The 25,619-nt window shown below is 49.0% G+C and overlaps 1 protein-coding gene across 1 annotated transcript in view; it reads left to right on the forward strand.

Moving 5' to 3' along the window:
• Positions 1–262: 262 nt before the first annotated feature.
• The window catches only part of LOC144675986 (aquaporin-1-like), a 49,815-nt gene continuing 24,458 nt past the window's right edge, over positions 263–25,619 (forward strand). Inside the window, exons 1-2 of the mRNA XM_078536503.1 lie at positions 263–679; positions 23,199–23,363. Coding sequence (XP_078392629.1) covers positions 311–679; positions 23,199–23,363 — 534 coding nt within the window. The 5' untranslated portion in view covers positions 263–310. The remainder of the gene's footprint in view (positions 680–23,198; positions 23,364–25,619) is intronic.

Raw genomic sequence — 25,619 nt, forward strand, 5'->3', positions numbered from 1 at the left:
CTGTCTGTTCCCTCTCTGGCTGCTCGGCTACCTCAATAACGCAGGACAGCTTCTGAAACGCCTCCCTCTTCCACCCACCCTCACATCACAAGGGGAAGCTCCTCTATAAAAAGTCTGGCGTGTTGCACTTTCCGCTAACTCCGCTTTTCCCTCTTCTCTCCCCAACCCAACCTCCCCTTGGCTTAAAGTCTCCCACCCCACCCCCCCAAAAAAAAAAATAAATAAAAATAAAATAAATATAAATAAAAACCAAAGGGAGAAAAGTTTCTGGAGTTAAAGGGAAATCGTTCAAGCCCCTTGGGAGTCCGAGATGATCAGAGAGGCGCAGCGCAAGTCCTTCTGGAGGGCTCTGCTGGCCGAGTTCCTGGGGATGACCATCTTCGTCTTCCTGAGCATCGGGTCGGCCACCAGCTGGACGCCGGGCGGCTTCCCCGCCGACGTGGTGCAGATTGCGCTGACCTTCGGCCTGGCCATCGCCACCTTGGCCCAGAGCATCGGCCACGTCAGTGGGGCCCACCTGAACCCCGCCGTCACCCTGGGGCTGCTGGCGGGCTGTCAGGTCAGCCTCCTGCGGGCCCTGGGCTACATCGTCTCCCAGATGCTGGGCGCCGTGGCCGCCAGCGCCATCCTCCTGGGTCTTACCCCCAAATCCAGGAACGGGACCCTCGGAGTCAACGCTGTAAGTAGCCTTAAAAGGGTAAATACCAGGGGGGTGTGGGCGGAGAGGGGGGGAGGGAGGGATATCAATGGGTGTGCAGCATTTATAACATAAGGCTGGCTTTATTTATCTTTCTTTTGCTTCATACCAATCCTTTTAAATCACAATTTAAGATGAATTCAACCTGTGGACCCCACCACCAACCTCGTTTAACATTGGGGAGTTGAGTTGGGGGTGGGGGTGGGGTGGGGAATGAGACACGAAAGAGAGTGTCGACGGCTTGGCTGTAACCCCACTCTCAGCTTTGGCAGGGTCGGTGGGATTCAAGGTGGACGTTGCCCTTTTAAACGAACGAAACACTCAGTCCGCATCCTTCAAAACCATTTACCTGCAGCTCCCGCGGTCGCAAAATTCACTGCGAATAATATAAAAGTGCAACTTGCACGCCCAGGAGTCTGTTGCTCTTGGTCGGGGCTGTCAGTGCAGTGCCCTGCCCTGCCCCTTGCAAAGTGCCTGTCAGGAAGGTGCTGCAAGAGGGAGGAGGCCATTCGGCCCACCCACCCTGCCCTGCCCCAGTGCCGGCTCCTTCCGACAGATCTGAGCCCCCTGCCCCCCCCAACCGCCTTGCGTGTTGGTCCCTCGATACCGGTCACTGTTGTTGCCTCAAATCTGCCCCGAACTGCCAAAGGCAAAGCCTCAGTGACCCCTGCGCTCTTTGCAAGCTGGGGCTGAGATGGTGAGATGAAACGCCCCCCCCCACCCCCACCAATAATGATCGATAAAAGTCACTTCAAGTTTCAAGTATTGAACTTAAGCATCGCTATTTTTTCCTGCACTCAGCTACTATGCACGATTTAAAATACGGTCCCCGCCACATGCTTAACTTGAGCTGGGGTTTTAATATTGACTTAACAATATAGCTTAAAGGTGCCAGTTCTGCTGAAGGGTCGTGAGGACTCGAAACGTCAACTCTTTTCTCCTCCGCCGATGCTGCCAGACCTGCTGAGTTTTTCCAGGTTTTTGTTAAAGGTGCCCTGTGTTTATTCTAAACTATTCGCCCTTATTTTTTAAATGTGAAGTCTGCCTGTGTAAAATCGTTTGCGCTTGCCCCTCTGTGTCCTCGCTCCGATTAACTCCACTTTCCTCACTTGCATTCTTTACCTGGAGAAAAACCACATAAGACCTGTTCGTCATCAAAATAATGAAACCCGCCTGCTCCACAGAGCGCCCCCAAAATCAGATCACCTCCGCGCCCGGAATTCCTGGCTAACTTTTAAAATGGATATAAAAGATAATTTAACACTTGGACCACTGCCTGGACTGAACCTCTGGGATTGTGTGTAATATTCACTGTGCACCTCGACTGGGGGCGCTCGGTCAGACAGCACACCTTTCCCTCAGCGTTTGAGATTTTCGCCTCAAAAATCCCTCCCCCTATGACTTTGAAGACCGTTAAAGAACTCTTTGAGATTTCGATGCTCACCTGTTTTTTTTTGCATGCAAGAATCCCAATTATTATGTTATCTGTGTGTATGTTAGCGTGTGTGTATGTGTGTGTGTGTGTTAGCATGTGTGTATTGTGTGTGTATGTTGGGGGTGTGTATTGTGTGTGTGTGGTGTCTGTGTGTGTTAGCGTGTGAGCTTTGTGTGTGTGTGTGTGTTAGCGTATGAGTATTGTGTGTGTGTGTCTATTAGCGTGTGTATTGTGTGTGTATGTTAGGGTGTGTATTGTGTGTGTTAGCATATGTGTATTGTGTGTGTGTGTGTTTTGTGTGTGTGTGTGTTAGCGTGTGTATTGTGTGTGTGTTAGCGTGTGTATTGTGTGTGTGTGTGTGTGTTAGGGTGTGTATTGTGTGTGTTAGGGTGTGTATTGTGTGTGTATGTGTTAGGGTGTGTATTGTGTGTGTATGTTAGTGTGTGTGTATTGTGTGTGTATGTTAGTGTGTGTGTGTGTATTCGGGTTTATGTACACTGGTAAATAATTCCTTTCAGTCCCATCCCGCAGAGGCTGGAGACTCACATTGCCTGGGTGCAGTGTCTTCTGAGTGACTCATTGCTCAGAACACCTCGCAGCTCCACAAACTTCACACATCACGTGGAGAGGAGAGTACAGAGAGCTGCTTTAATATCAAGTCATATAGATTGTATCTGTAGACACGAGCAACTCCTTATCGGACCTTTTGACAGACCTTCGATCATCTCTCAAATTACCCTTTCTCCTCTGGGTCCTAGTGCTAACGGCCAGCGAGATTCCCTGTTTTAGGAACATGGCTGGGTGGGTGGGATTGGTGGGGGGGGGATGCATTTAACCCCTCGAGTCTGTCCCGACAGTCAATAAGTTCTAACCCCACACCTTAGCTCCATATAGCCACCTTTGCCCCATATCCCTTAATACCTTTGGGTAACAAAAATCTTTCAATCTACCATTTAAAATTATTTTTAAAAATTCGTTCATGGGATGTGGGCATTGCTGGCATTTATTGCCCATCCCTAATTGCCCTTGTTCAGACTCAGCCACACTGATCCAGCATCAATTACCATTTGCGGAAGAGAGTTCCAAACTTTTACAACCCTTTGTGCGTAGAACTGTTTTTCTGTCTTGGCTCTGAAGGGCCAGACATTTTTTTCAAATTCTGCCTCTCAGACCTAGACACCCCAGACCGACACACGTAGTTTCTCTCCATCTACCCTGGCTGTTCCCCTTATTTACTAAATTCCAGGGAATACAGCCCTAGTTTGCGTCTCTGCTCCTCGTAAATTAACCCTTGAAGTTCAGCTATCATTCACTATCAACCATGTCCCCGAGGTCAATGTATCCTTCCCAAAGTCTGATGCCCAGACTGCTCAGCATTCTCCAGGTGTAGTTTTGTATCACGGACGCACGACTTCTATGATGTGCTGAAGGCTTTTTTTTTTGTAAATGAGTGTCAAAGTGAAAGCGTGGGGGTAGATGGGGTTAAACTCTGCCCTTTCACTTCAAGCACCTGGGTGTAACCCTGGCTAATGGACATGGTTGTCTGCTCAATGTTAGGTTCTGCTGTCGGAAGACTGGTGAAAGTGTCCAATCTAGCATTAGTTAGCACGAACCTGCAGTTCCTCGTCCAAACCCACATCATAGCTCCCGAGGCTCGGATGCCACACGTGATTCATTGCAGTTGGGAGACCTGGGTGGTGGGTGGCGGGGAACAGAGTGGCGATGGGGAGGCGGTGGTGTAGTGGTATTATCGCTGGACTACTAATCCAGAGACCTAGGGTAATTCTCTGGGGACCTGCGTTCTGTTCTCACCACGTCAGATGGATTCAATAAAAAAAAACTGGAATTAAATGTCTGATGATGACCATGAAACCATTGTCATTTGTTGTAAAAACCCATCTGGTTCACTAATGCCCCTTTAGGGGAAGAAATCTGTCCAAGACCCACAGCAAAGATTGATTCTTAAACGGTCTAGCGAGTCAGCGGAATGAAACCGGGTAGACCACCCAGCTTCAATCTAGGTACCAGAAACGACAATGGCAAACTCAGCCCTGTCGACCCTGCAAAGTCCTCCTTACTAACATCTGGGGGCTAGTGCCAAAATTGGGAGAACTGTCTCACAGACTAGTCAAACAACAGCCTGACATAGTCATCCTCACGGAATCATACCTTACAGATACTGTCCCAGACACCACCATCACCATCCCTGGGTATGCCCTGTCCCACTGGCAGGACAGACCCTGCAGAAGTGGCAGCACAGTGGTATACAGTCAGGAGGGAGTTTCCCTGGGAGTCCTCAACGTCGATTCCGGACCCCATGAAGCCTCATGGCATCAGGTCAAACAGGGGCAAGGAAACCTCCTGCTGATTACCACGTACCACCCTCCCTCAGATGATGAATCAGTGCTCCTCCATGTTGAACACCACTTGGAGGAAGCACTGAGGGTGGCAAGGGCACAGAATGTACTCTGGGTGGGGGAACTTCAATGTCCATCAACAAGAGTGGCTCAGTAGCACCACTACTGACCGAGCTGGCCAACTCCTAAATGGCATAGCTGCTAGACTGGGTCTGCGGCAGGTGGTGAGGGAACCAACACGAGGAAAAAACATACTTGATCTCATCCTCACCAACCTGCCTGCTGCAGGTGCATCTCCTCATGACAGTATCGGTAGGAGTGACCACCACACAGTCATTGTGGAGACGAAGTCCTGCCTTCACATTGAGGATATCCTCCATCGTGTTGTGTGGCACTACCACCATGCTAAATGGGATAGATTTCGAACAGATCTAGCAACTCAAGACTGAGCATCCATGAGGCGCTGTGGGCCATCAGCAGCAGCAGAATTGTACTCAAACACAATCTGTTACCTCATGGCCCAGCATATCCCCCACTCTACCATTACCATCAACCCTGGTTCAATGAAGAGTGCAGGAGGCCATGCCAGGTGCAGCACCAGGCATACCTAAAAATGAGGTGTCAACCTGGTGAAGCTATAAAACAGGACTACTTGCGTGCCAAACAGCATAAGCAGCAAGTGATAGACAGAGCTAAGCAATCTCACAAAGAACTTATCAGATCTAAGTTCTGCAATCCTGCCACATCCAGTCATGAATCAACAATTAAACAACTCATTGGTGAAAGAGGCTCCACAAATATTTCCATACACAGTGATGCAGGAGCCCAGCCCGTCAGTGTAAAAGATAAGGCTGAAGCGTTTGCTACAATCTTCAGTCAGAAATGCTGAGGGGATGATCCATCTCGGCCTCCTCCAGAGGTCCCCAGCGTCACAGGTGCCTGTCTTCAACCAATTCAATTCACTCCACGTGATATCAAGAAACGGCTGAAGGCACTGGATACTGCAAAGGCTATGGGCCCTGACAATATTCTGGCAATAGTGCTGAAGACTTGTGCTCCAGAACTTGCTGTGTCCCTAGCCAAGCTGTTCCAGTACAGCTACAACACTGGCATCTAACCCGGCTATGTGGAAAATTGCCCAGGTATGTCCTGTACACAAAAAGCAGGACGAACCCAACCCGGCCAATTACCGCCCCATCAGTCTACTCTCGATCGTCAATAAAGTAATGAAAGGGATCATCAACAGTGCTATCAAGTGGCATTTGCTTAGCAATAACCTGACACCCAGTTTGGGTTTTGCCAGGGCCACTCAGCTCCTGACCTCACTACAGCCTTGGATCAAACATGGACAAAAGAGCTGAACCCCTGAGGTGAAGTGAGAGTGACTGCCCTTGACATCAAGGCAGCATTTGACCAAGTGTGGCATCAAGGAGCCCTAGCAAAACTGGAGTCAATGGGAATTGTGGCAAACACTCCATTGGTTGGAGTCATACCTAGCACAAAGGAAGATGGTTGTGGTTGTTCGAAGTCAGTCATCTCAGCTCCAGGACATTATTGCAGGAATTCCTCAGGGTAGTGTCCTCGGCCCAACCATCTTCAGCTGCTTCATCAATGACCTTCCTTTAATCATAAGGTCAGAAATGGGGATGTTCGCTGAAGATTGCACAATGTTCAGCACCATTCATGACTCCTCAGTCACTGAAGCTGTCCATATCCATATCCTGGACAATATCCAGGCTTGGGCTGACAAGTCGCAAGTAACATTCATGCCACACAAGTGTCAGGCAATGACCATCTCCAACAAGAGAGAATCCAACCACTGTGCCTTGACATTCAACAGCATTACCATCACTGAATCCCCCACTATCAACATCCTGGGGGGGGGTTACCATTGACCAGGAACTGAACTGGACTAGCTATATAAATACTGTGGCTAAAAGAGCAAGTCAGAAGCTAGAAATCGTGCAACATGTAACTCACCTCCTGACTCCCCAAAGCCCGTCCACCATCTGCAAGGCACAAGTCAGGAGCGTGATGGAATACTCTCCACTTGCCTGGGTGAATGTAGCCCCCACAACACTCAAGGAGCTTGACACCATCCAGGACAAAGCAGCCCGCTTGATTGGCACCACATCCACAAACATCCCTCCACCACCAATGCACAGTAGCAGCAGTGTGTACCATCTACAAGATGCACTGCAGGAATTCACCAAGGCTCCTTCGACAGCACCTTCCAAACCCACAACCACTGCCATCTAGAAGGACAAGGGCGGCAGACACATGGGAACACCACCACCTGCAAGTTCCCCTCCAAGTCACGCACCATCCTGACTTGGAAATATATTGCCGTTCCTTCACTATCGCTGGGTCTTCTCAAGGGCAATTAGGGATGGGCAATAAATCCTGGCCCAGCCAGCGAAGCCCACATCCTGTGAATGAATAAAAAAGTAATAAGTGTACCTAGTCCTGCTTGACACTTTTGGAGGCAGCAGGTAGTAGATTCTCCCAATTAACCAAAAGTTAATTGAGAAAGCTGTGTCTCAGTGAATAACACACTCAACTCTGAGTTACAAAGTCATCGATTCAAGTCCCACTCATAACCTAGGCTGATACTTCAGTGTGGTAATGAGGGAGGGCTGCACTGTCAGAGGTGTCGTCTTTCAGATAAAACTGTAAACTGAGGCTAAGGCGACAGGAAAGCTCACCTGGCCTGATTTTGGAGAAATGCAATATTCATCTCACAGCCGCCATCGCTGAAAGCCGATTTTATCTGGTCATTATTACATTACTGTTTGTGGGAGCTTGCGCTGTGCGCAGTTTGGCTGCCATACCTTCTACACAACAACAGTGACTACACTTCAGAAGTACCTCGTTGGCTGTAAAGTGCTTTGAGGTTAAATACTGAGGTTAAGGAGGGCACAGCATGGAAGTGCTTTTGATGTAAGTCAGTGTTGCAAGGATTGCAAGCCTCTCCTTTACTACAGTGTGTCTGCTAAGACCGATGCCAGTTTTCCCAGTAAATTTCTGTTGACCACATTGTAGTACCCACTGAAGCTCCATATCGAAAACATGCTCAAACTGTCTTAAGACCCAACTACCAACAGCACCTTAATACTTGCCGCTCCTTGGATAATGATGGCGACACCATTGTGCCTCTGCCACTCCCGCTGCTTGTCCCTGAGCCGCGCTCTCGCCGATGGCACCGTGAGAGTTGCTGGCTACACCAGCAAGGGGCTAAGCTGTATCCACCCGCTTGCCCCAGGAACCTGCCCTTCATCCCTAATTGGATGCTGCTCTCAGAGCCGGCGGGGGGGGGGCGCTGACATTGGCCATCCCACGTGAGATTTGCGCCCAGAGGTTCAGCCTCTCTCCCGCGGCATTGTCGGCGTCCAGATTTCCCTGGGGAGGGAGGACACACCAGCATTCTTGAGGACCTCCGCGACCGGCGGGTGCCAGGGGGCGTTGGGGGGCTGGAGTGCATCATCATCGTCACCCCTTGGAGATACGTCGTTTCAATTTGATACGTTCCCTTTCAAAAGCTTTTGTTTTTTTTGTTACAATGATGTAAACCTGCCCCTTTCGAACGGGGCGTTTAATGGGTAATGGGTTGACCATTATTAGGTTTCAAAAAGAGGTAAGATTGCTCTGGAAGTCCCATTGCTGCCGCGAACAGGGTCGGCACCCAATAATGGTCCTGATGCCCGAAAAGTTTCAAAGTCTGGAAGATTTGTGTGGTGGTATTAATCACTGGTTAGGTGATCCTGCGGTTGGGAAATTAAACAGTAAGAGAAAAAGTCAGTCTGTCTATTTTTTTTGTCGACAGTTTCTTGCACCATTCCGTTAAACTGTTGATTTTATTTAAAAGGCCAGAGTCTCCACCCGTGCCTCAGCTCATCTGCTGCTATAACCTTCATCCGTTGTACCTTCAAGACTTTGCCGTCCTGTTGCTCTCCTGGCTGATCTCTTCTGCTCTCGCTGAACTGACGCTCACCTAAAACTCTTGTTGCTGTATTTTAACCTGCATCTCCAGTCCTCCAAGCCTTTGTGATCTTTGTACACCTCCCATACCAGCCTCTCCTACAGCCCCTGATTTTTACTGCTCCCCCAGTCACAGACATGTCTAATGGTGACCATGAAACCATTGTTGATTGTCATGAAAACCTAATGTCCTTTAGGGGGAGGAAATCTGCTGTCCTTACCTGGGTCTGGCCTACATGTGACTCCAGACCCACAGCGATGTGGTTGACTCTTAAAAATGCCCCCTGAACAAGGGCAATTAGGGATGGGCAATAAATGCTGGCCTAGCCAGTGATGCCCACATCCCACAAACGGAAAAAAATAGACATGCCTCCAGCAGCCCAGCCTCTAAGCGTGACACAATTGCTATGTTGCTGGACTAGTCAAGCAAAGGCCAGAGACATGGGTCTGAAGTTCCCCAAAAAGGGAGGCCGGAATCTCGACAGCAGCCGGAAATGCGCGTGGGCAACATGCGCCGGTGAGCGCCCTCCCGCTCGGGGGGCGGTTTCAGTCCCGTTCAGGATGGCTGCCCACCCCAGAGAGCTGCTGGCCCAATCAGAGGGCCGGTAGCTCAGGATCCTCAGCAGCGCCACCGGGGACGAGTGGTCACTGCTGAGCATGGCAGGGGCCGGTACAACCTGCACCAGGCGGGCCCAAGGATACATTCAAAATTAATTTCGAACGATGGAGGGGAAACCTCTCTGAGCTAAGCGCTGGGGGCTACAATGGTCACCTTACTGGGGTGCTTTATGGACCCCTCTGATCACATTTCGATTTAACGTTGGTATGTTTCCTTTGAACATTTTTGCAGTTTCCCTTAAGCCTTTTACTTTTCCTCCGATTTTGTTAATTTAGTTTATTTGTTTGTGACCTGAGAGAGTTCCAATGGTCACCTTGCCTGTCGGCTATCAGCAAAATGGCCTTTAACAGGGCATTTCAATATTTAAATTTGTTTCTTGCCATCTCCTCCTGGTGAGTAGCCTAGTGGAAGCTGGTCCCACCATTGGAAAAATTCCCCAGCGGTGGGTCATGGATGGAGAGCCAATCCCACATGGCTTTCCTCGCCCATCCCCCCCATTTTACTCTCCCCTCCCCCGCCTGCTGTGATCTTGCCTCTTGTGGCCTGGTAAAATTCTCCCTGTGAATTCAAATCCCACAACAGCAGCTGCGGGTAATTTAAATTCATCGAGTCAAATAAATCTGAAAGACAAAAAAGCTCATATCAATGGAGCGATTGCGCTGTGGTAGAAACTAAACGCCCTTTGAGGGAAGGAAATCTGCCATCCTTACCCGGTCTGGCCTACGTGTGACTCCAAACCAACAATAATATGGTTGACTCTTAACTGCCCTCTGAAAATGGCTGAGCAAGCCACTCAGTTGTACCAGACCCCATGCTTGCAGTGGTCAAAGACTGCAGCACAACAGCCCCTCCTCAAGGGAAATTAGGGACGAGGAGTAAATGTTGGCCTTGTCAGCAAAGCCCCTCAAATGAGAATGATTAAAAAAAGCGCTGGAATACACCCCCCTCAACCGTACCTCCCCCCTCCCCCGCTAAACACACTCCCTGACGCCCCCCACCCCCCTCTCTCTCTCTCCCTAGAAGCTCAAATGTACGTCTTTGGCCAAGATTTTGATCACCTGTCTTTAATATATCTCCCGATGGGCTCAGTATCAATTTCTCTTCCCTTTTATCATTGTTAAATGCAAATTGTTGTTGGTTCATTTCTTTCCTATGTTTCTATTTTCTGATACTTGTCTTAATTAACACTATTTTGCCAAGAAATAACTTTATTACATGATAAACCTCAAGAACAAAGCAGTCTGCTTGCTAAGCAGCCCCATCCACCACCCGGGAAGATCCATTATCTCCACTACAGTGTGTGCCATCTACAAGATGCACTGCAGGAATTCACCAAGGCTCCTGCGACAGCACCTTCCAAACCCACAGCCACTACCATCTAGCAGGACAAGGGGCAGCAGATAGATGGGAACACCACCACCCGGAAGTTCCCCTCCAAGCCACTCACCATCCTGACTTGGAAATATATCGGCCGTTCCTTCACTGTCGCTGGGTCAAAATCCTGGAACTCCCTCCCTAACAGCACTGTGGGTGTACCTACACCACAGGGGCTGCAGCGGTTCAGGAAGGCAGCTCACCACCACCTTCTCAAGGGCAATTAGGGATGGGCAATAAATGCTGGCCCAGCCAGTGACGCCCATGTTCCATGAGCTAATAAGAATTAAAAGGTATAACATGCTCATACAGCACTTTATGCGATCTCTCAGAAGCCTCTGGAGCATTTCATGTTCAATGGTCCTTCTTTCGGAGTCCAGTAACTCTCGTTGCGCTGTCAGAAGCAGCAGCAATGATTAACAAATACCAACTACTAGTCAATCAGCTTTGAGTGTTGGCCGGGACACTGGGAGGACTCCTTTGGTTCATCTTTGGATAAAATGCCCCTGGCATTCTCAACGTCCTCCTGAACCACTGGAAAATGTAGACTGTACCTTGGTTTCACATCATGGCACATGGCATCGTGTTTGAATGCTGCGTACCCTCAGGATTGCGCTGGTGTGTTAGGTTGTATGTATAGCATAAAGGGTTAACAAATGGGATATGCTAATGTATGACATAGATGATGATGTACTACTGACATCAGTCAATCATGTGATGGACTCTCGGGAGAGCGATGTTGGAAACGTGCCTACTCTGCAACCTGTTTAGATGTAGTATTAATAAACAAGTGCTAAGCAGATACAGTCTGTCTCAGAACCAAGTCCCGTGCCTAGAGTCTAAGGCAGAAGGACCCAATCTCAGCGGCAGAGACGTTGATGTAAAAAGACACATCAGTGTTAGCAAAGGGAGCACAGATGCAACCTTTGGAAGCAGCTCGAGAAATATTGGTGGTAGAAGGAGGCTTACTGGAGAGAGCTAATAATGACAGTACCTGGTGAACAGTCCCTACCCTTACCCCATCCATTTGACTGCCTCGAGCGCCCGCAGAGAACCAGCAGTGGGGGGGTGGGGGCGGTGCGGTGTGTTATAGAAACCGAATAGCGTCAGGTCTTCGCGAAGAAGAGCAAAAGCTTCAAGTTAGTTCCTTTCTTTATGCAGTAGGTCCAGTAGCAGACTAAGGCAGGTTGTGCAGGAATCCGCCACAGATTTTAATTTTAACAACACACAGCCTTTAATATCTTATTTAACCCGTCATGGAACCCCGTCATTGAGTTCGACTTCAAGCGCTGAATCGAACTATAATTTGGGGTGACTTCAAGGCTCCACGTGACTCTGTTGACTGGGTAGGCCCAAGGGCAGCGACCCCCCCCCGCCCCCCACCCCCACAAGAAAGCCCACCAAGCCGTGCAAAAGGGCGTGAAAGTGTGGTGCCAAGAAAAACAAGGATAGATGTCAGGGCGGCCCATCAGGGGGCGCTGAATGCTTCCAATGTTCTGGATCTTTCCAGCATTTCTACTAATCCAGCAATTCTAATCGAAGTCAAAGACCAGGAAGAATTTATGAAGCATATTCCTTCCCAGAAATGGGAAGTCTAGAAAACAACGACCCTACAGAGTTCTTAGGGGAAGTAGATAACCTTAATCCAGGCCGCTCATCAGTATGGTACAGGCTCAAGGCTTTGATATTTCTTTTAAATTGGTACCGGAGTGACTGTTCACATATTGGCGATGACCTCGACTGGCTTCAGTCAACGACCCTTTACCCATTGGACGTTAAGTCACGAGGTCCAGGTGGCACAGGGCTTCCAGTCAAAGCCAGGATTATTGCTCCCCTTAGCTACAAGGGGGTGACAGGTCACTGGTTCTATTGGATCACTGGAAAGAACATAGCAGATGGAATATAATTTGGGAAAATGTGAAGTTATCCACTTTAGTCGGAGGAACAGATGTGCAGAATATTTCTTAAACGGGGAGAGATTAGAAAGTGCAGATGTACAAAGGGGCCTGGGTGTCCTCGTCAATAAGCCATTGAAAGATAACATGCAGGTGCAGCAAGCAGCTCGGAAGGCTAGTGGTATGTCAGCCTTTATCGAAGAGGATTTGAGGACAGGAGTAGTGAAGTCTTGCTTCAATTATATAGAAGCTTGGTTAGACCGCTCCTGGAGTACTGTGTGGAGTTTTGGTCCCCTTACCTCAGAAAGGAAATAATTGCCACAGAGGGAGTGCAACGAAGGTGCACCAGACATGTTCCGGGGGTGGTGGGACTGTCTTATGAAGAGTACTTTGAAGAACTTGCTGGCTCCTGTGTTACCTACTGAGACCCCATTGTAACGAAAGGTCTTAGTTGCCTTTTGCCTGTAGATCTCTTCCCCAAAGGGCTGTGGTTGCTCCATTGTTGAATACGTTTAAGGCTGAGATAGACAGAGTTCTGGTCTTTCAAGGAGCCAAGGGGTGTGGGGGGGAGAGGGCAGCAAAGTGGAGTTGAGGCAGATGTTCAGCCACGATCGTGTCGAACGATGGAACAGGTTTGAGGGGCTGTATTCTCCCGATTTTTAACTTGAGTATTGATGAAAAAAAAAGACGTCTTTTGTCGAAGGTTTTTGCTTTGCACTCATCAGGACGGTTCACAAGGAAATGCCAATGTCAGGGAGAACAACATATTTATACTGCATTTGGCATTCTCTTGAGAATTGTCCTGATGAGTCAAAATGAAAAGCTTCGGCAAAAAAAAAGCCTCTTTTTCCAGCAAAAACTCAAGCTCTGCACCACCAAACGGCCAACTTTTAATGTTCTTAAAAAAATGTCCATACCCAGGGTTTCAAGTCCATTCTCTCTTAGGAGTCAGCATGAAAAGTCCAAAATCCTTCACTTGCGAAGCTTAGTGAGCAAGGTTCACTCACAGGCATGGAAGATGATTCTATAAAAACCTGCAATTATAACTGTTCGGTGCAGGTAATAGAGAACTCGTGAAATCCGGTTGGCTTGTTGGCATCCATAAACCCATTAAACAAGCCCACGTGATTACTTTAACTTGTTTATTCTGAAAATTTAGCAATGCGATTTTATCTTTTGCGTTTGTTCCCTTTGCTGTGCACAACGCACTGCGGCACCTTATTTTTGCCTAGTTTCACAGTGTTTTGTCCTTTGCCGGCAAGCCTAGTTTGGCAAAGAGGTGCTAGGGTAGAGTGGGGGCATATGGATCGAGAGCTAGCCAGCCTGATTTGTGTTATCGTTGGCTTAACCAGCATTTAAAATTCACGACCGGGAAAACAAAAGAGACTCAGTTCACAAAACTGACCCTTGTGATTTTTTTTTTTAACTAGACGTTTCTTTTGGCTCAAGGTTATTGTGTGTGTGACACTCTTTACCTTCCTACTTTAAAACCAATTAAACAAAAGTTAATTCTCTCGTAAGATTTATGGTTTTGTGCATGACACTCTCCTCCTCCCCTTCTAAGTTAGGAATTGGAGAACTCCAGCTCTTGAATCCTGAAAGCCTCAATTTAAAAATGAACATTCTTGTTTTCAGCTCTCTTCCTGGCCTCTTTTCTTTATTCCTTCACGGGATGTGGGCTTCGCTGGCTGGGCCAGCGTTTATTGCCCATCCCTAGTTGCCCTTGAGAAGGTGGTGGTGAGCTGCCTTCTTGAACTGCTGCAGTCCATGTGGTGTAGGTACACCCACAGTGCTGTTAGGGAGGGAGTTCCAGGATTTTGACCCGGCGACAGTGAAGGAACGGCGATATATTTCCAAGTCAGGGTGGTGAGTGTCTTGGAGGGGAATTTCCAGGTGGTGATCTTCCCACGTGTCTGCTACCCTTGTCCTTCTAGATGGTAGTGGTTGTGGGTTTGGAAGGTGCTGTCTAAGGAGCCTTGGCGAGTTGCTGCAGTGCATCTTGTAGGTGGTACACACACTGCTGCTACTGTGCATTGGTGGTGGAGGGAGTGTATATTTAAAGTGGTAGATGGGGCATTGATTGTCAAGCATAATTGGAGCTGCACTCATTCAGGCAAGTGGGGTGTATTCCATCACACTCCTGACTTGTGTCTTGTAGCTGGTGGACAGGCTTTGAAGAGTCAGGAGACGAGTTACTTGCCACAGAATTTCCAGCCTTTGACCTGCTTTTGTGGCCGCAGTATTTTTATGACTCGCCTAGCTAAATCTGTCATCAGTGGTAAACCCCAGGATTCTAATGATGTCAAATTCAGCGATGGTAATGCAGCTGAATGTCATGGGGAGCTGGTAGATTCTCTCTTGTTGGAAATGGGCATTACCTCATAATTGCATGAATGTTACTTGCTGCTTATCAGCCCAAGCCTGTTCAGGTCTTGCTGCATTTGGATATGGACTCCTTCAGTATCTAATCAGTAGTGAATGAAACTGATGATTGTGCAATCAGCAGCGAACATCCCCACTTCTGACCTTATGATGGAGGGAAGGTCATTGATGAAGCAGCTGAAGATGGTTGGGCCAAGGACACTATCCTGAGGAACCCCTGCAGTGATGTCCTGGAGCTGAGATGACTGACCTCCAACAACAACAACCTTTGTGTTAGGTATGGCTCTAGTGAGGAGTTTACCCCCTGATTGCCATTGATTTCAAATTTATTATGGCCACTTAACGCCACACTCAGTCTAACTTTACCTTGATGTCAAGGGCTGTCACTTGCACCTCGGGAGTTCAGCTCTTTTGTCCATGTTTGGACCGAGGCTGTAATGAGGTCAGGAGCCGAGTGGCCCTGGTGGAACCCAGTCTGAGCGTCAGTGAGCAGGTTGTTGCTGAATAAGTGCTGCTTGATAGCACTGCTGGTGACCCCTTCCATCACTTTGCTGAAAGTCAAAAATTGTCACCTGGACACACGCACTAGCACAGTTGCCATGTATATCCCGGCAACACTCCGAGTGGGTGAAGACTGGCTTTAAACAGCCTCTAGCACTAAGGAAAATTTATAATTTCTTTAAAATGTTCGTGAATCTGTAATTGGTTTTTTTTTGGTGGACGCTGAGAGATTGGTTGGGGAACCTAAAACACGGGGGGCACAGTCTCAGGATAAGGGGCCGATCATTTAGGACTGAGAACGTGGAGAAATTTCTTCACTCAAAAGGGATGTGAATCTTTGGAATTCTCTACCCCAGAGGATTGTGGATGTCCCATCGTTGAATACACTTAAGGCTGAGATAGACAGATTTTTGGTCTCTCGAATCAAGGGAAAATGGAATTGAAGCCCAATATCAGCCATGATCCTATTGAATGGCGGAGCAGGCTTGATAGGCTGTATGATCTACTCCTGCTCCCGGATCTAACACGGATCTGCCATTTTGCTCTGTGTAGATTCTCTTAACAGCTCTCAATCTCTCCAAACCGAACAGGCGTTTATCTGCTTGAAGGACTCCTCCCCTATCACTAGTCAAAGGGGCTAACCCTGCAAATTTCAGCTGAGGTGCTTTCGTCTTTCTTGTGCTGGTGCAGGGGTGAGTGGAGAAAATGTGTCGAGTGATACCGGTGGAGTTTTGGTAACTTTTGGATTTGCAACGGTGCTGGATCTTGCCAAGGAGCCAGAGGAGTTAGCTGGCCTGTCAGGAGAAAGTCTACTTTCGTTCCTAAGGGGGATAGTTCCAGTATCTCTTGACTTGCAAAAGTGGACCACAGGTAGCAGTAGAGAGGAAGGCATGTCATTAGAGGGGCCTATCTACCAAGGAACATTAAGTCCCCCTATCTTCATCTCAGCCAGGAGCAGTGCCTGAGGGACCTACATTTCACCAGGGTGGTAGTGACTGTCCCTTACCGCATTCCACAACTTGATCTGTTGTCAGAAGATCCCCTAGATGCAGTGATGGGAGTTGAAGTCGTGTTACAAGATCATTAATCAAGGATCTCTGAATTACCAGGCCAAAAACCTAACTGTTATGCTACCTTTCCCATATATTGTCATGCAGACATAAAAATAGGGACTTCCTTTTGTCCTGTGCAGATTTCAAAATGTCTTTTATGGAAGAATGAGATAGAAGCAGACGTTTTTTTATCTGATTCCGAGCTCCAGAGCAAAGGGCCGGTCGTACAAGAAATTTGTATCTGATCCAGAAAAGTTGGCAGGAAATAATCATTCCCTGAGTGCGCTTTGAGGAGGTGGAATTAATCTCCACTCTCAGCGGCAGAAATAGCATCAATATTCAGGATTAGGTTGAAAAGTGGATGAATCAGATGTTAACACTCTCTTCAAATATTGTCACATTCAGGGATCCCCTGCAAATGTTGCACCCTCCTTGGAATCTCTTCCAAATATTGACCAGTTCTCTGAGATCCCCTGTAAATACTGATTAACTTCCTGGGATCCCCAGCAATGATAGTCACCTTCCGTGGGAATCCTTGCGAATAAAATAAACTATCCATTCACCCACCTCACCTACCTACTCACCCACCTCACCCACCTACTCACCCACCTCACCCACCCACTCACCCACCTCACCCACCTACTCACCCACCTCACCTACCTATTCACCCACCTCACCCACCTACTCACCCACCTCACCCACCTACTCACCCACCTCACCCACCTACTCACCCACCTCACCCACCTACTCACCCACCTCACCCACCTACTCACCCACCTCACCTACCAACTCACCCACCTCACCTACCTACTCACCCACCTCACCTTCCTACTCACCCACCTCACCCACCTACTCACCCACCTCACCTACCTACTCATCCACCTCACCTACCTACACACCCACCTCACCTACCTACTCACCCACCTCACCCACCTACTCACCCACCTCACCTACCTACTCACCCACCTCACCCACCTACTCACCCACCTCACCCACCTAACCTACCTACTCACCCACCTCACCTACCTACTCACCCACCTCACCTACCTACTCATCCACCTCACCTACCTAATCCATCCACCTCACCTACCTACTCACCCACCTCACCTACCTACTCACCCACCTCACCTACCTACTCACCCACCTCACCTACCTACTCACCCACCTCACCTACCTACTCACCCACCTCACCTACCTACACATCCACCTCACCTACCTACTCACCCACCTCACCTACCTACTCACCCACCTCACCCATCTACTCACCCACCTCACCTACCTACTCACCCACCTCACCTACCTACTCACCCACCTCACCTACCTACTCACCCACCTCACCTACCTCACCTACCTAATCCATCCACCTCACCTACCTACTCATCCACCTCACCTACCTAATCCATCCACCTCACCTACCTACTCATCCACCTCACCTACCTACTCACTCACCTCACCTACCTACTCATCCACCTCACCTACCTAATCCATCCACCTCACCTACCTACTCATCCACCTCACCTACCTACTCACTCACCTCACCTATCTACTCATCCACCTCACCTACCTACTCACCCACCTCAACTACCTACTCATCCACCTCACCTACCTACTCACTCACCTCACCTACCTACTCATCCACCTCACCTACCTACTCATCCACCTCACCTACCTACTCATCCACCTCACCTACCTACACACCCACCTCACCTACCTACTCATCCACCTCACCTACCTACTCACCCACCTCACCTACCTACTCACCCAACTCACCTATCTACTCACCCACCTCACCTACCTACTCATGCACCTCACCTACCTACTCATGCACCTCACCCATCTACTCACCCACCTCACCTACCTACTCACCCACCTCACCTACCTACTCACCCACCTCACCTACCTACTCACCCACCTCACCTACCTCACCTACCTAATCCATCCACCTCACCTACCTACTCATCCACCTCACCTACCTAATCCATCCACCTCACCTACCTACTCATCCACCTCACCTACCTACTCACTCACCTCACCTATCTACTCATCCACCTCACCTACCTACTCACCCACCTCAACTACCTACTCATCCACCTCACCTACCTACTCATGCACCTCACCTACCTACTCACCCACCTCACCTACCTACTCATCCACCTCACCTACCTACTCATCCACCTCACCTACCTACTCGCCCACCTCACCTACCTAGTCATCCACCTCACCTACCTACTCACCCAATTCACCTACCTACTCACCCACCTCACCTACCTACTCACCCACTTACCTATTCACTCATTCACTGAATAATTTGGGCCTTTAAAAACCTGTCTGAAAACAGCAGCTATTGTGGTGAAGAGAGGCATGTCCTCCTCCATCTCTTCTTGTTTTATTTATTCATGGGACATGGGTGTCGCTGGCTATGTCAGCATTTATTGCCCTTGTTCAGACGGCATTTTAAGAGTCAACCACATTGCTGTGGGTCTGGAGTCACATGTAGGCCAGACCAGGTAAGGACAGCAGATTTCCTTCCCTAAAGGGGAACATGGGTTCAACAATTAACAATGGTTTCACAGTCATCGTTAGACTTTTAATTCCAGATTTTTTACTGAATTCCAATTTCACTACCTGCTGTGGTGGGATTTGAACCCTGGTCCCCAGAGCATTACCCTGTGTCTCTGGAATACTAGTCCAGTGATAACACCACTGTGCTGACAGTCTTTCCCCGGAGAGGCTGCATTGACCTCTCGACGCTCCAGCCTGGATCGGAAGTTACGGCTCGAAACTTGTAAAAAGGTCGGGTCACTGGCCAGGAGGGCTGAGCCCATTATTTGTAGGGAATTCCCACGGAAGGTGACTGTCATTGCTGGGGATCCCAGGAGGTTTATCAGTATTTGAAGGGGCTCCCTGAAGTGTGCCAGTTTTTGCAGGGGATCCCAGAGAACTTGTCAATAGTTGGAAGAGATTCCAAGGAAGGTGTCAGTATTTGCGGGAGATCCCTGGACTGTGGCACCTTCCAAAACCCGTGACCTCTACCACCTGGTAGAGTAAGGGCAGCAGAGAGATGGGAACACCACCACCTAGACGTTCCCTTCCAAGCCGCTCACCATCCTGACTTGGAAATATATCGCCGTTCCTTCACTGTCGCTGGGTCAAAACCCTGGAACTCCCTCCCTAACGGCTCTGTGGGTGTACTTCAGTGCTTCAAGAAGGTGGCTTAACACTACCTTCTGAAGGGCATTTAAGCATTGATCAATAAAAAATGGCCTTCCAGTGATGCCCATATCCCACGAACAGATATAAAAAATAATTCAAGTGAGCCTGTGATGTGTCGTCTACTTTAATATCGTTCCTGCAGTGTGGAGTCCAGTACCGCAGGCTGCACTCTTACTGAGAACCTATTAAAGTTTAATTTAAAGAAAGGAAGGCTAGTGCCTTTCACGGTCTGAGACCATCCCAAAATGCTTTAGAGTTAATTATGCAGCTTTGAAATGCTATCACTGCTGCAACGTGGGAAATACGGCAGCCAAATTGCGCACAGCAAGCTCCCACAAAAACAATGTGATAATGACCAGATAATCTGTATTCGTGATGGTTTTAGGGACATGTCTGGAGAACTCCCCTGGTCTTCTTTGGAATAGCAGCAGGGGATCCTTTAAGTTCATCAGAGAGGACAGGCGGGGCCTCCGTTTAAAGACTCATTTGACAGACGGCACCTCTGACAGTGCAGCTCTTCACCAGTACTGCAATGTCAGCCTACATTGTGCGTTACCAGCTTCCAGCTGGTGTACCGACACAAGTTGTCCTACGTTGTCCTATGATAAGAGGCTAAGTAAACTCTTTGGAGTTTAGAAAATGAGAAACAACCTCATTGAAACCTACAAAATTCTGAAGGGGCTTTTTTTTGATTTATTCATTGGGTGCGGACTTCACTGGCTGGGCCAGCATTTATTGCCCATCCCTAATTGCCCTTGAGAAGGTGTGGTGAGCTGCCTTCTTGAACCGCTGCAGCCCCTGTGGTGTAGGTACGCCCACAGTGCTGTTAGGGAGGGAGTTCCAGGATTTTGACCCAGCAACAGTGAAGGAACGGCGATATATTTCCAAGTCAGGATGGTGAGTGACTTGGAGGGGAACTTCCAGGTGGTGGTGTTCCCATCTATCTACTGCCCTTGTCCTTCTAGATGGCAGTGGTTATGGGTTTGGAAGGTGCTGTCTAAGGAGCCTTGGTGAATTCCTGCAGTGCATCTTGTAGATGGTACACACTGCTGCTACTGTGCATCGGTGGTGGAGGGAGTGAATGTTTGTGGATGTGGTGCCAATCAAGTGGGCAGCTTTGTCCTGGATGGTGTCAAGCTTCTTGAGTGTTATGGGAGCTGCACTCATCTAGGCAAGTGGGGAGTATTCCATCACAATCCTGATTTGTGTCTTGCAGATGGTGGACAGGCTTTGGGGAGTCAGGAGGTGAGTTACTCATCGCATGATTCCTAGCCTCTGACCTGCTCTTGTAGCCACAGTATTTATATGGCTAGCACAGTTCAGATGCTGGCTTGATGGGGTAAATACTGAGAGATTGTTTCTGCTGGTCGGGGAATCTAAAACACGGGGACACAGTCTCAGGATAAGTGGCCAATCTCATTTAGCACTGGGATGAGGAGAAACTTCTTCACTCAAAGGATTATGACTCTTTGGAATTCTCTACCCCAGAGGGTTGTGGATGCTCCATTGTTGAATACATTTAAAGGCCGGGAACAGACAGATTTTTAGTCTCTCGGGGAATTAAGGGATATGGATAGCGGGCAGGAAAGTGGAGTTGAAGCCTGAGGTCAGCCAGGATCGTATTGAATGGCGGAGCAGGCTCGATGGGCCGAGTGGTCCACTCCTGCTCCAGTTTCTTCTGGTCTCGTGTTTGTGTTCAATTTAACGTTTTTTTCGTGAAGGAAACCTGCTGTATTTTTCCCAGTCTGGCCAACAGGTGATTCCAGTCTCACGTCAATGTGGCTGACTCTTACACGCTGTCCGCAGTGGTCGAGCAAGCCCCTCAAGACCGATGAGGGGGTAAATGCTGGCCTTATCGACAACACCCACCAGCTATTAAAACAATTCTTTCTTCACCTTGGCCACAGCTGCCCATATTTGGGTATGGCACCTGTCAGTGAGAAGGGATATCAGGCAGGCAGAATAACGTCACTAACCCGATCATTGGATACTATGGAAGAAAAGGCTAAGTGAGCAAAGGAAGAACGATAGATGTTGCATTTGCATAGCACATTCCTTGACATCAGTCTGCTCTAAAGCACTTTCCAGCCAATGAGATGCTTCTTGAAGTGTGCTGAATGTTGTGAGTTAGGAAGCACAGTTTACGCACAGCAAGATCCCACAAACAGCAATGAGGTCATGACCAGATAATCTACTTGTCGGTTGCTTGATAAACAATGGCCAGGGTGAATCTGTTCTTGGAAATAGGGCCGTGGGATCTTTTACACCTACCCGAGAGGGCTAATGTAGGCCTCGATTTAATGCTTCAGATGAAAGATGGCACCTCCGACAGTGTAGCGTTCTCTCACTACTGCACTGTAGTGTGGGTTCAGTTGGCGAGAGAAGGAATTGAAAAGACAGTGTTGATGGAACACTTGGTGGGTCAGTACTGAGGTAGCACTGCACTGTCAGAGGGTCAGTACTGAGGGAGTGCTGCACTGTCAGAGGGTCAGTACTGAGGGAGTGCTGCACTGCCAGAGGATCAGTACTGAGGTAGCACTGCACTGTCAGAGGGTCAGTACTGAGGTAGCACTGCACTGTCAGAGGGTCAGTACTGAGGTAGCACTGCACTGTCAGAGGGTCAGTACTGAGGTAGCACTGCACTGTCAGAGGGTCAGTACTGAGGTAGCACTGCACTGTCAGAGGGTCAGTACTGAGGTAGCACTGCACTGTCAGAGGGTCAGTACTGAGGTAGCACTGCACTGTCAGAGGGTCAGTACTGAGGGAGTGCTGCACTGTCAGAGGGTCAGTACTGAGGTAGCACTGCACTGTCAGAGGGTCAGTACTGAGGGAGTGCTGCACTGTCAGAGGGTCAGTACTGAGGGAGTGCTGCACTGCCAGAGGGTCAGTACTGAGGGAGTGCTGCACTGTCAGAGGGTCAGTACTGAGGGAGTGCTGCACTGCCAGAGGGTCAGTACTGAGGGAGTGCTGCACTGTCGGAGGGTCAGTACTGAGGTAGCACTGCACTGTCAGAGGGTCAGTACTGAGGGAGTGCTGCACTGTCGGAGGATCAGTACTGAGGTAGCACTGCACTGTCAGAGGGTCAGTACTGAGGGAGTGCTGCACTGTCAGAGGGTCAGTACTGAGGGAGTGCTGCACTGCCAGAGGATCAGTACTGAGGGAGTGCTGCACTGTCAGAGTGTCAGTACTGAGGGAGTGCTGCACTGTTGGAGGGTCAGTACTGAGGGAGTGCTGCACTGTCAGAGTGTCAGTACTGAGGGAGTGCTGCACTGTCGGAGGGTCAGTACTGAGGGAGTGCCGCACTGTCAGGGGGTCGGTACTGAGGGAGTGCTGCACTGTCAGAGGGTCAGTACTGAGGTAGCACTGCACTGTCAGAGGGTCAGTACTGAGGGAGTGCTGCACTGTCAGAGGGTCAGTACTGAGGTAGCACTGCACTGTCAGAGGGTCAGTACTGAGGGAGTGCCGCACTGTCAGGGGGTCGGTACTGAGGGAGTGCCGCACTGTCAGGGGGTCGGTACTGAGGGAGTGCTGCACTGTCGGGAATACTGCAGGATCAGTATTGAGGGTTCAATTTGAGAGGGAACAGATTGAGAAGGACAGTATTGATTCCTGATAGATTCCCTAGTTGCCTCCATTTCCATCTGTAAGATATGTTTTTATGATTACTCTTCATGTTTTCCCTCTTTTTTTTCCAGCTGGGCGATGGTGTTACTCCAGTGCAGGGTCTGGGCGTTGAAATTATCATCACTTTCCAGCTCGTTCTCTGCGTCTTTGCGACCACCGATAAACGAAGGACAGATCTCTCGGGCTCTGGCCCTCTTGCCATTGGACTGTCGGTTGCTATTGGTCACCTAATGGCGGTGAGTGACATCAGCGGAAACATCTGGCTGGCATTCGCGAAACGTTCAAGGCTGTGTTTCACTGGTCACCAACTTTCCAGCCAATAGCATCACCCGAGTTGTAACATTAAGTTGACCAGCTGCACAGTGGAAGATTCCAGAAGGTTCCAGACTTATGCAGCACAGAAGGCCATTCAGGCCATCAATGCCTCTGCCGACACACTGAAAGAGTTGCCCAATTAATCTAACTCTGTTGCTTGTTCTGCGTATCTTATAAATCTACCCCTGGGTGTATCTATCCAATTTCCTTTGGAAGTTACTAGGACATAGGACTAGGAACATAGGAACACCCGGAAATTAGGAGCAGGAGTAGGCCATTCGGCCCTTCGAGCCTGTGCCACCATAGAACCATAGAACCATAGAACCATAGAACACTACAGCACAGAAAACAGGCCATTTGGCCCTTCTAGTCTGTGCCGAAATATTATTCCGCTAGTCCCATTGACCTGCCCCTAGTCCATAACCCTCCAGACCTCTCCCATCCACGTATCTATCCAATTTATTCTTAAAACCTAAGAGTGAGCCCGCATTTACCAGATGGTAGCTCATTCCACACTCTCACCACTATCTGAGTGAAGAAGTTCCCCCTAATGTTCCCCCTAAACCTTTCCCCTTTCACCCTAAAGCCATGTCCTCTCATGTTTATCTCTCCTAATCTAGGTGGAAAGAGCCTACTCGCATTTACTCTGTCTATACCCCTCATAATTCTCATACTCATAATTCCTCATACCCCTCACCATTCAATAAGATCGTGGCTGATCTGGTTGTGGCCTCAACTCCACTTTCCTGTCTGTCCCCCATAACCCTTGATCCCCTTATCTATCAAAAATCTAGCTCAGCCTTGAATAAATTTAAAGACTCAGCCTCTACTATAAAATCTGCTTCCACCACCTTTTCGGGCAGCGCGCTCCAGGTCTCGCTGTGTCTTTTTAATTTATTCTGGGGATAGGGCCATCCCTGGCAAGTCAAATATTTATTGCCCATCTCCAGTTGGCCTGCCAAGGCCACGTTGGACCTTCCCCTTCAACCGCTGCAGTCCATGGCACTACCCACAATGCTGTTATTTCAGGAATTCTGGGATTTTGACCCAGTGCCGATGAAGGAATGGTGTGGGGGTGGGGGGTGGCTGTGGTATGCCCCACAGGACTGCTGGTCCCACAGGTCGTGGGGTGGGAGAGTTGCTGTTAAAATGACTCTGGTAGATGGCACACATTTACCAGGGGAGGTGGTGGCATTGTGGTATTGTATACTATAAGACCATAAGACATAGGAGCAGGAATTAGGCCATTCAGCCCATCGAGTCTGCTCCGCCATTCAATCACGGCTGATAAGTTTTTCAACCCCATTCTCCCGCCTTCTCCCCGTAACCTTTGATCCCCTTACCAATCAAGAACCTATCTATCTCAGTCTTAAATACACTCAATGACCTGGCCTGGGCTAGTATTCCAGAAGACCTAGGGTAATCCTCTGGGAATCCAGGGTTCAAAATCTCACCATGGCAGATGGTGAAACTTAAATTCAATTAAAAGAAAAGTCTGATGATGACCATCTGGTTCACTAGTGCCCTTTAGGGAAGGAAATCTGACACCCTTACCTGGTCTGGCCTACATGTGACTCCAGACCCACACCAAGGTGGTTGGCTCTTAAGTGCCCCCTCAATAAGGGCTGAGCAATGTGTTTTGGCCTAGCCAGTGATGCCCACATCCAATGAACAAATAATTAAAAAAAAAACACTGCAGTCACTGCACACTGGCGATGGTGGTGGTGACTGGGTAATGGGTCATGACCTGCTCTGTCGTGCCCGGAAACGATGTCTGTGAGAGCATCTAAATCCAGACCGGTGAGTCAGCGGATCAGGCTGAAATAGGAGGCCCAATAAAGCTTTCATCCAGAGCGTGGGTTTAGAGACTTGAATGGTCAAGGCGGCCACCATCGATGTCTTTCAGGGGAAGCTCGATGAAGGCTGTGTTTATTTCTGCTGTGGCACTAGGGGGAGCACTTCCTGCACATGCCCAGACGGGGTGTCAGAGTCAGTGATGTCACGGCCTGCACCCAGAACGTGGCAACACCGGGTTAACTTGGATAATCCTCGGGATTAGTGCAGGCAGCGCCCCAGCTCAGTACTGCCTCAAGACCCGGTAACTGGCCCAACATGGGAAGCAAAATAATTAGCTTCTGAAAGTGGTATACTGACAGCCCCCACACCCGCTTCCCCCC

Source organism: Cetorhinus maximus, chromosome 3 (assembly GCF_964194155.1).
Source record: "Cetorhinus maximus chromosome 3, sCetMax3.hap1.1, whole genome shotgun sequence".
Taxonomy (NCBI): Eukaryota; Metazoa; Chordata; class Chondrichthyes; order Lamniformes; family Cetorhinidae; genus Cetorhinus; species Cetorhinus maximus.